Source organism: Halyomorpha halys, unplaced genomic scaffold, assembly GCF_000696795.3.
Source record: "Halyomorpha halys isolate HHAL.00 unplaced genomic scaffold, Hhal_1.1 Scaffold97.1, whole genome shotgun sequence".
Taxonomy (NCBI): domain Eukaryota; kingdom Metazoa; phylum Arthropoda; class Insecta; order Hemiptera; family Pentatomidae; genus Halyomorpha; species Halyomorpha halys.
Genome location: NW_027108815.1, coordinates 1,166,389 through 1,178,018, shown reverse-complemented (window position 1 = coordinate 1,178,018; position 11,630 = coordinate 1,166,389). Strand labels below are relative to the sequence as shown.

Genomic DNA, 11,630 nt, shown 5'->3' with positions numbered 1-11,630 from the left:
GAAAGGAAATGAAGGACATAGATGTGATATGGCACCTCAACACACCAGGACACCCCAAAAGTAGAGGAGGCGTAGAGCGGCTTCACGGAACGCTGAGCGATCACCTTCGGTTGTATCAGGCAGACCAAGGGCTGGAACCGGCAATTTCGATCTCAACGCCAGACACACTCTATGGTACAACACATCAGCGAACCTGGCGGGAAGACAAGTGGTAAAAACTGCCTTCACGGTAGTTCATCCAGGAACTCATACTTTGGTACAGGCTTTCAATCCACAATAGACCTCCTGCTGACAAGGCAGCCACACCGTATCACAGGTTGCTGTGTGGCTGATTTCACCTCATCGGATCACCGCCCGGTGATCTATGAAGTACACGGTAACACCTCTGAGCCGACGTCCGAGAAGTTCAACTACCAGGAGGCAGACTGGAGCCGGTTCAAGGAGGAGGTTTGCCATAGATTGAAAGATGTACCAACACTGCGCACTGTGGAGAAAGTGGACAACTACATTGAACACTTCACGGAGAGTGTCATGGAGTCTGCGCGCCAAACGATCCCCAACTACCACCCAAGACCCCCCACCTTCTGAAACCCCCGCCTCACATCATGGCACTCATACTCAGCAGGTGGAATTTGAAGAACCGGCATTACCGCTCGAGAGATCCGGCTGTGAAGAAGACCCTCAACGCGATTACCACCCAGATCAAAAATCTCAGAAAAAAAATCTCCTACGTCAGTGGAAGATTGCGATATGGCATGATCGCCTGAGGTCCACGCATGGTGACTACCGGAGGTTCTGGAAGCTCACCAAGGCAGCAACCAAGAAGACTTCAGCCGTTCGCCTGCGTGACAGAAACCGCCTCATGAGCCCCGCAGAGCAGGCCGAGTCGTTGGCTGAGCATTATCAAGCGCATAGCAAAGCGATGCAGCAAACAACCTAAATAGGAACCTTGCCACTGCCATGATTTCACTAGACTGCACACAGGCATTTGATTCTGTATCTCACTTCACACTAATCCAACAACTCAGGCTTCACCAATTCCAGGACCAACTGGTCGACATTATTGGGTCCTACTACAGTGATCAGACTTTCTCAGTTCGGGTCAAAACTGAAATCTCCACTCCCAAGCCCGTCACTTGTGGTGTCCCTCAGGGTTCGGTCCTTGCGCCAGTTCTATTTAATACATACACTGCCCACATAGTCGGGACTGGACTAAATTTGGCAATGCTCAAATATCTGCTTATGCTGATGATATAGCCATATACTCGGCAAGCGTGAATGCAGACAAGGCCATGGACCAGGCCGCCGCAGCGGCCCAACTCATCGCTAACAAACTACGAGACATAAACATTCATATCAATCCACAAAAATCAGACGCCATCACCTTCTCATACAAGAAAACTCCCAACAGAGCACCTAAACTCAACGAACAGACAATACAAACCAAGAAACATCTCACTTTCCTAGGCATTAAACCAGAAACACATCTATCTTTCACTGCACACATACAGAACAGAATACAAATCGTCAAGGCAACATAATACCAACTTAAACACCTCATCTACTCACCAGGAATGTCACTCAGACTCAAATTACTCATCTACAAAGGCAGCAACCAAGACGACTTCAGCCGTTCGCCTGCGTGACAGAAACCGCCTCATGAGCCCCGCAGAGCAGGCCGAGTCTTTGGCTGAGCATTATCAGCAGGATATTGACGCGAGGACTGGGGCATCGCTCTCAATCCCAACCATGGCTTGTGAGAACAACTATATGTTTGTCTCACCTAGAAGACTGAAGGCCATCTTGAGACGATGCCATGGAAACCGGGCTCCTGGTCAAGATGGGATACAGACAGTCCTGTTGAAACAACTACCGAGGAAGGGAATCGCACAGCTCACCAACCTGCACAATTCGTGCTTGAGGTTGAGGTACTTTCCAGACAAATGGAAACATGCCATCTTGTTTCCACTCCTCCGTCGGACAATTTCCTTACAGACTGCTCCGGCGCACTCTAGTGCATGTTTTGGGTTCATACTGCTGCTGTAGATGACGATGTCGTCGTGTAGTTTTTACCAACATCAGCTGTATAGATGGAAAACAGCACTGGCGATAGGACTGCCTTCTTACAGTTTTAGTTGTACAATCGATGGATATCATAGCTGTAGCATGGTTCCTATTGAAGCTGGAGTTCACTTCATGCTGGAGATTCATCAGATGGTGTTCAGTGCTCATGTGTGCCTGAAAGCCGGTCTGGTCGTAAGGGATAACGGAGTATTCATCACAGAATTCCCGAAGATAATTCAGGATGATCTTTTCGTAAACCTTAGCGAGATGTGGTAGGAGACTTATAGGCCTGTAATGGTCGGCGTCAAATCCTGTCCTCTTCGGCTTGAGGAGTGGAAACAAGATGGCATGTTTCCATTTGTCTGGAAAGTTCCTCAACCTCAAGCACGAATTGTACAGGTTGGTGAGCTGTGCGATTCCCTTCCTCGGTAGTTGTTTCAACTGGACTGTCTGTATCCCATCTTGACCAGGGGCCCGGTTTCCATGGCATCGTCTCAAGTGGCCTTCAGACTTATAGGTGAGACAAACATATAGTTGTTCTCACGGCCCATGGTTGGGATTCAGAGCGATGCCCCAGTCCTCGCGTCAATATCCTGCTGATAATGCTCAGCCAACGACTCGGCCTGCTCTGCGGGGCTCATGAGGCGGTTTCTGTCACGCAGGCGAACGGCTGAAGTCGTCTAAAATCCGGAGGCGAGGGGCCTCCTCGTGTTGTTTATATTGTGCTAGGAGCTCCTTCCAACGCGTAATCCTAGCCGAAGATTCCTTCAATTTCCCCACCCATTGAAGAGGCCTGTGGTCAGTGTGTACCCTATACCTTGTGTCAAACACATTAGGTCTAAGGTGGTCAACAGCATATATTATCTTCAAGAGCTCACCTTCCAACGCTCAGTATCTGGTCTCCGTCTCAGAGACGACACCGCTCCCAGCGCATACTCACTCGCATCTGTAGTGATAGTGAATTGCCGGGTGAAGTCTGGGAAAGCAAGCACCGGCTCCTTCTGCAGCTTCATCACTCCAAGATCAAATCTAGGAATCAGATATTTTTCGTCTATAGTATTCTAGTTCAGCTTCCTTTAATCTATCACCACTCTGTACTTTTCAGTAGTTTCACCTGGCGCGCTCTTCTTTTTAACCGCCCACAATGGAGTATTGTATGGGGATATACTATCAATAATTATTCCCTGGTGTTTTAAACTTTGAAGCTCTTCCCGGATGTGGTGACGTAGCGCCTGCGGGTATCTCCTCATTCACTTATGTAGCCTTATCTTCTTTTGGTATGATCTCATGGACTGTCTTCCCAGTTGCCCCGGGCATGTCTCCTTCTTTAAAAAAAATATCTTCATATTCTCTTCTAAGTCTCGGTCTCCAGTCCTCAGCCTGATTGATTGCTCCGATCCGTGCGCCATCGGTTTTCTTTGTCGATGTCATTTGTACGTTTTACCCCCAAGTTAATTCTCCATTTTCCCGTGATATTACAAACCCAAGCACCCACCTTCCCTAGCAGGTCACACAGGACAATCACTTTGTATTCCCTCGGCATACTACCTACGATATGAACCGGCAAGTTGTTCCCACTGGTTCAACCCTATTTCCACCTCCCCCTCTACCTCGCAAGGGCCACCCAGGATGATGGTGGTGTTGGAACTGCCGGTGTCTACCAGGCACCCCACTCCTATCTCTATTATAGGCAGACCGCCGCTCTTCTCCCTCACATTATAATTCAGCAATGGGCGGTCGGCCCTCTGCCGACATCCCCTTCAGATGTCTCGGGTCTTTCTCTCTCCGGTCCCTCGCCTCCATTCTCCTCTGTTCCCTCGTTTCCATCCTCCTGTTTCCACTCTGTCCCTTTGACTTACTCGGTTCCAAGGCTCTTCTGCTTCTTCTTCGGTCTCCGACGTTCCCGATGCATCCGTTGATTCGCCTGAAGATCTGCTCTACCTACCGGTTCCCGTCTATCACAATTACATTTGGTACGGTTGATACGTCGTGACTATTCACTGTCAAGGCTTATACTTATGACAGATGATGCGAATATTAGTCAACTGACGTTACTTTTATTATTAAATATCATGCCAGACCCAGTTCTACATTATTGTCATGACAGTAAAACTATCGTGACAGTGAATGCTGTAATGATTGTAACTATCAAATAGCTACCTACACCATAGTAATGGTTTAACACTTTTGTCACAATAACAGAAACTGTACGATAGTTCACTGTATACATGTGATAGTTAACGTGGCAATTGCTTCACTGGCATTATTTGAACCATCAACTGTTACACCAGCGCTAGTGCTACAGTACAAGCATGACTGTAACGATCAAACAGCTATTGTTACAACGATTGTCTACGAACGGATAAAGTGGTGGGTATTGGTCAGGTAAAACGGGTATTTTTTGGTTGAGTGAATTAGCAGCACTCTCTAATAAACAACAAGGCAAGGAGTTAGTTAATACGTTTTTAAACTTCATCAGAAATTTATCATAGTATTTTTTAAAGATGAAGACTGATATAAAGTAATAACCATATTAAAACTGGTATAAAACGGTATTAAAAAAATAATAATAAATAAATAATAAAATGATTATTTTCAATTCAATGTATTCCTAAATTGGAATAATGAAATTAAAAAGTAAACACAAAATATGATTTATATATAACAAAAAACTGTAGAACCCTATCTATAACTAATATGGAATAAAATCGATGTGATAAGCAAACAAAATATTATTTATAAAGTTAATTATTAATATTGCGACTGTACTAATCATGAACTCGTTCATATTTCAAATTAATTGAAAATAGTCAATTCTTTAAAAAGAAACATGTAAATCAAAATTGAATTCAAATTAATTAATTGTGAGGAGGAAATTTGATTGATAACCGTACATACTAAAATCACCATGGCAACGTATAAATAAATAGCTTAATACGATACTGGTCGAAGAAGACCAGAGGAACTGTCAGTACCTCCATGTACTACTCATTTGAATCGTTAAGTCACAAAAAAAAAAAATTTAGCAGGGACTCAAAAACTCCATTAATTTTTATTTTAAATGTGTCTCAAGTACAAATTAATTTTCATTTTCGTTAAAAGAAAATAAAAAATCATTGAAATTGTTATTTTTTAAATTTGTTCAAACGTTCTAAACTTAATTTGATCATGAAATAAAAAAGTATGTTTAGCTGATTACCATTAACAATATTAGCTGTTAGATTCAACTATTGAATTTCAAAGGTTTTAACCACCCACTTCTCACCGAATCCCAAACCTGGACCAGAACTGACGCAGAAAAATCACAAACATTCGGACAACACCTCTCTAAAACCTTTATTCCACATCCTGATATCCTTAATCCAATTCATCTTGAATGTATTGAAGCAGAAATAAATATTCCGTTCCAAATGACCCTCCCACCTAAAGTATTTGATCCTTCTGAAATATCTAGTATCATTCAAAGATTATCTACCCACAAAGCTCCTGGATACGACCTAATAACATCCCACATTCTAAAACTTCTCCCTCGGAAAGCCATCCTATTCCTCACTTACATATATAACGCCGTACTACGTTCCACATATTTTCCTGACCCCTGGAAATTATCTATAGTTAAAATGATCCCCAAACCCCAAAAGACTCCAGAATATCCACCATCCTACCGCCCTATCTCTCTATTACCGATCATGGGCAAAATCCTTGAAAAACTCATTTTGAAACGCCTATACCCCATCCTGGATTCTAATCATATAATCCCTGATCACCAGTTTGGATTTCGAACATACCACTCTACTACTCCAGCAATGTCATCGTGTAGTGGACGTAGTATCGTCTTCTTTGGAGCGCGGAATGTACTGCGCGGGAGTCTTTTCCGATGTAGAACAGCCTTTTGATCGAGTCTGGCAACCGGGACTGCTTTACAAACTCCGTAAATTCCTACCTCCTACATACTTTCTCATCATTCGTTCCTTTCTCATTGATAGATTTTTCCAAGTAAACCACAATGTTTCCTATTCATCTCTCTATTCTCAGTCCGCTGATGTTCCTCAAGGTAGTATCCTTGATCCCATTCTCTACACCGTCTATACAACCGACATTCCAACCAATCCTAACACTATCCTCACCACGTATGCCGATGACACATGTGTGCTCGCTGTTAATAATAACCCATTAATTGTATCCCAAAATCTCAAGTCCTATATCACAGCCCTCGAAGACTGGTGTCGTAATTGGAGGATTAAGATAAATTCCAACAAATCCCATCAAATCACCTTTACTCTTCGTCGTAAACCTACTGACTGCCCTACAGTTTCATTTAATGATGTTACTCTTACTCCTGTCGAACAGATCCGCTACCTTGGACTATATTTGTACAAGCGATTAACCAATTAACCAATTAACCAAGTAGTGAGAATATGGGCGAGCTGGGACACTTCCGTGGGCAGCCAATCAGAAGCCAGCATTTGGTAACGTGATCAGTCACGTCTCGACCTATGGCCAGAGATTTCAATTCAAATTTTCGGCTCGACCCACCCTTAACCACTTACGTGGTCTGTCATGTGACCACTCACATGATCATTAGCCAGCCAATTGGAGGCTAGTATTTGGTCACGTGACCCCATGGCGGGGGATTTAAATTTAAATTTAGTTCGCCATAACCTTAACTACTTTTTGATCGCCACCATTTCATTGTGAGGGTCTCGCGACCTTCTTATTTTCGTTCAGCGTCATATTGGCAGGGCTGAATGTTTCCGGCCGTCATTTTGTTTTTATGCTACCATTTTATTTATGGCGGTCTCGTGATCCTCTTTTCCTTCACCGCCTTATCGGTCCTTTTATACTACAACTAGGGGCTGAGAGTGTCCGAAGGCCATTTTATTTTTGATCGAGGCAGTCAATCGGAGTTTAGTATTTCGTCACGGATTTAAATTCAAATTTAGTTCCAGTAAACGTTTACCACTCACGTGATCATTAAGCCACGCCCTCTTTTATGTCACGTGACTACCTCCAGGGGCTGAGTGTGCCCGACCGCCATTTTGTTTTTATGCTATTTGAGAGACATACGGGTTTGAAGCTGAGTGTACCCGGCCACCATTTTAATTTTTTTTTTTTTGATCTCCGGCATAGCATTATGAGCGTCTCTCGTTACCCCCATGAGTTGAAGGAACAGGTACCCACTTTTATACTACAACCAGAGGCTGAGTGTGCGCGACCGACATTTTGATTTTATGCTGTTTGAGAGACTTACGGGTTTGCCAGAAGCTGAGAATACTCGGCCGCCATTTTGTTTTTGATACCCACCATTTTATTATGAGGATCTCGCGACCTGTTTCTTTTCATTCAGCGCCATATTGATTACGTGACTTACGGGTTTGGAAGATGCTGAGTGTACCCAGCCGCCATTTTGTTTTTTATCGCCACCATTTCATTATGAGGGTCTCGCGACCTGTTTCTTTTCGTTCTGCGAGTGTGCGCCAACCGGGGAGGCTAGTATTCGGTCACGTGAACCCTGGCGGGATATTTAAGTTCAGATTTAGATCGACATGACCTTAACGATCCACGTAGTCAATCTTGTGCCCATTGGGCCACGCCCCCTTTTAAGTCACGTGACTGTCGCCAGGTGCGTAGTGTTTCCAATAGCCATTTTGTTTTTGATCGAGGCAGACAATCGGAGGCTAGTATTTGGTCACGGGACCCCCTGGCGGGGGATATACGTTCAGATTTAGTTCGACATAACCTTAGCGACCCACGTAACCATTAGGCCACGCCCCCTTTAAGTCACGTGACTATAGCCAGGCGCGTAGTGTTCCCGACCGTCATTTTGTTTTTCCGCTGATGTTTGAGAGACTTAAGGGTTCAGCTGAGGCTGAGTGTACCCAGCCGCCATTATGTTTTCTTGATCGCCACTATTTTATTATGATGGTTTCGCGATCCTCTTCTTTTCGTTCACCGCAATATTGGTCATATTACTTACAGTTTCAGCTGAGGCTGAGTGTATCCGACCGCCATTTTGTTTTTATGCTACTATTTTATGTATGGCGGTCTCGCGATACTCTTTTTCTTTACCAATATATCGGTCCTTTTATACTACAACCAGGGGCTGAGTGTACCTCTTTATGGTGTTTTTGGCAGCCAATGGGAAGCTAGTAATTGGGTCACGAGACCCCTGGTGGGGGATTTAAATTCAAATTTAGTTCGAGATAACCTTAACCACTCATGTGGTCATTTGGCCACGCCCCCTTTTGTCAGGTGACTGCTGCTTCAACAAGATTATGCTGTTTCGCCAATCACACAACTTGTCAGATCTACCTACCAAACTTTCGTCACAACAAAATATTGTCCAAGTATATATTTTTTAAAATAAAATTTTGAAATTTATTAAACTTTTTTTTTAATTTGAGGTAGACAAATTCGTGACAATTCTGTGAGGTTTTCTTACCTGTTATATTTTGTGTAAATACCTGGAATAAGAATCCCTGTTATCAGGTTCATCTTTTTTACATCTAGTAATTAAACATTGTTTACTTGACTAAAAAAAAGATAAAAAAGGTTTTTTAAATAAATACAAATAGTTTCACTGTGAGGCGTTGTATTTTCTAAATTCAACTATTTGTACTACATTGAAGACATTAGACAAATAAATATTGCACATGATCAATGCTCCGAAAAGAACTAGAAGGCATTGCACTAAAATGAAGTTTATTTTAAAATTAGCTAACATTTATTTTGGGAATGAAACAACGTCCTTGATTTTGTACGCTCTTCTGTAAATCAGAGTCCTTAGCGTAACTGAGGTGTTGCTATATCTATTACCCTAGATGGAAAGCTTTTAGTTAATCCAAATGGCTGATTTTTTATAATTCATTGTTACATTAATTGAATTTAAATTTGAGAAATATAAAGAAAAGACAATTCTGTTAAAAGAAAAGATCAATAAAGAAACCTTATTATAAAGCGTAAAAAAAAATAATAATAATAAACGACTTACCCAAGGTTCAGTAGTATAAATAAAAATAACATATGAAACAAAAGAAATCATTCTAATAATAGTACAAACAATATCATATACTGCTATGTACTGCCTTGAGATTTAATCGGGATGCCAGGATAATCGCTGAAGGCAATTATCCAAAAATAAGTTAATTAATTAATTATATATTGAGTCCTAAAAAACTATTATTATGATTGGATATTATAATATGATTAAATGATTGGATATGATTAAATACCTTCATATTTATAAAATGTTCTTACCATTGATTATATATTATAATAAAGGGTGGTATATTGGGTTATATAATAGTATATAAACTACATAAAGAAACTAAGTATTTATTTACAATTTGTTACTATGATTAAAATGATTCAAATAAATGGTTGCCATGAAATATGATTCTTTACATTACTACTTATTGTTTAATTTATACTTATAACTGTTGATTTGAATGATTCATGCCGTGGGATGTAGTTCCGTAGGATGTCCAGGTCTCGTGGCCTTGTTTACGACTTCATCTGGTCGAAGTCCATGTTGCTCCGCTCCGGCTTCTGCTGCTCTCTCAAGCCTGGTCCTCTCTCATCTAAGCCTTCCTGTTGACTGTCCCTTTTTCTGATCTAGATTTCCTATCTTTTCCCGCACTTCCCTTTTAGGGCGTTACCTTATTTCTGAATCTCCTTTCTCATTGGCCATCGGTGACCGAACCCACCCGAGGTAGGCGTCCCCCTCCTCAGGCCGGAGAGCGGATGAAAAGTTTGACATGTCCAGGAAGGGCCCGCACCTGCTTAATTTGAATCCGTTCTCTCGTCTGAACCGGTCATTTTTGTTAGAACGCTTAAAGGTTAGCCAATCTAATTTTCTCAGAGGACTCTGGTAATGAAACAAACTTTACACAGATGTTTTCATATCCGGGGACGCCCTAAAAGCTTCGATACCCTGACCAGGTATATGGGCAGATGACGAAACACCTTAATAATATCCAGGATTGTCAAAAGGCCAATACATATATCAATACAATAATATGATACTAATACTTATTATATAATATAGCTTAGAACATCATCAATTATACAATTGACCCCAGTTAACTATATTTACTAACAGATTTAACTCAAATATTTCATTTTAGGCTAGATCATTTATTTCAATTCGAAATATTAAATTACAAAAATAAAAAACATTATATTACAAACTATCATGAAAATTTTACTTATTCTTCAAAGCTCTCTAAAACTTTAACTAATTATATATGCACTATTTTTGGATATGTTGGATCCTACAGGATTTTTTTGCTCTCAGTGATGTACTGAGCAAGCGAGCGCCGTATCCGCTGCGCCACTGCAGCCTTGATAATTTGATTTCGCACTTCCTTTTCCAGATATTTTCTTATTGATATCTTAAACATTGTCGTTTTAAGATATTGTTTTATTGATATCAATGCATTAATTATACACAGATCAAATATTCACTATATAGAGAAATTTACTGCGATTTTGGAAATAGCTCAATAATTTAACTTGTCTATCAGATAGAAATGAAAGATTAATTAATTTGTTCTTAGGCTTCCTAGATCATTAATGAGGTTCATTAGTGAAAAGAATAGAGATGAACCCCAAAGTACTCCTGGGGAACGATATGGAATTTTATGGAATATAATTAAAAAGTAAGAAATTATTATTACACAAACTACTAAATTATTTTATTCTCCAAATAATTATATAAATTATATTTAATTTGACAGTAGATAATAATTTTATAATGACACGGACATTCATCTATAAAACTAAAAAGGAAATTTTTAAAATTTCATGTTTTAGAGTGGGATGAATCTGAACTTTGAAATTTTATCCAAATTTGTTGAATGAAAATTAAAAAAAAAAATAAAAATAATTATATTTCTTTTTTATGGTATTTTTCCCTGTTATAGGAAGATGAAATCTATAACAAAGGATAAAGTAGTCCTACATAGCTGCTTATTTAATTGTTCCCAATAATGAAATACCGAAAGCATGACAATTACTATGCGTTGTCGAACAAGTGATATTTGATTTATCTTCCCAATCTTCGTAATTTATGTACTTGATGTCATTTTCGGTGCCTACTTTAAAAGAATAAGGTATTCCCAATTTAACACCCGGTAACTTTTGTACCGATAGCGATATTTGGTTTTTCAAAATATGTTTGATATTACCACTAGGAAGTGATTTCTTTAAGTAATATGACGAAGTGATGTTCAGTTGGGTAGTGGAAAGATATCCTATAACCTCTTGGTGTCCTTTCCAAGAAGCGGCGTAATTCAAAGCTGTGAAGCCCCATTTGTCTTCCTTGTTTATATTTAGCAGAGCTTGCCGAAGAATTTTCACAATGGTTGAGTGGCCTCTGGCAGCGCTGCGGTGCAATGCAGTCCTCCCTTTGACATCAGGCCGAAGACTTTCGACCCCAGCCTGTAAGAGCAATGCTACTACCTTGGTGTGTCCTTCTCTTGAGGCAATGAACAAAGGAGTTTCGTGATCCTTATTCACAGATACACTTTGAGTCATTTCCTTTCCTTTCATAAGTAACTCGAACA

General features: G+C 40.6%; 1 protein-coding gene across 1 annotated transcript in view; it reads right to left on the bottom strand.

The window, feature by feature from the left end:
- Positions 1 to 1,989: 1,989 nt before the first annotated feature.
- LOC106677382 (serine/threonine-protein phosphatase 6 regulatory ankyrin repeat subunit B-like) overlaps positions 1,990 to 11,630 on the bottom strand; it is a 20,382-nt gene continuing 10,741 nt past the window's right edge. Inside the window, exons 3-4 of the mRNA XM_024363612.2 lie at positions 2,943 to 3,093; positions 1,990 to 2,574 (exon numbers count right to left, since the gene is read on the bottom strand). Of these exons, the coding sequence (XP_024219380.2) occupies positions 1,990 to 2,574; positions 2,943 to 3,093 (736 nt within the window). The remainder of the gene's footprint in view (positions 2,575 to 2,942; positions 3,094 to 11,630) is intronic.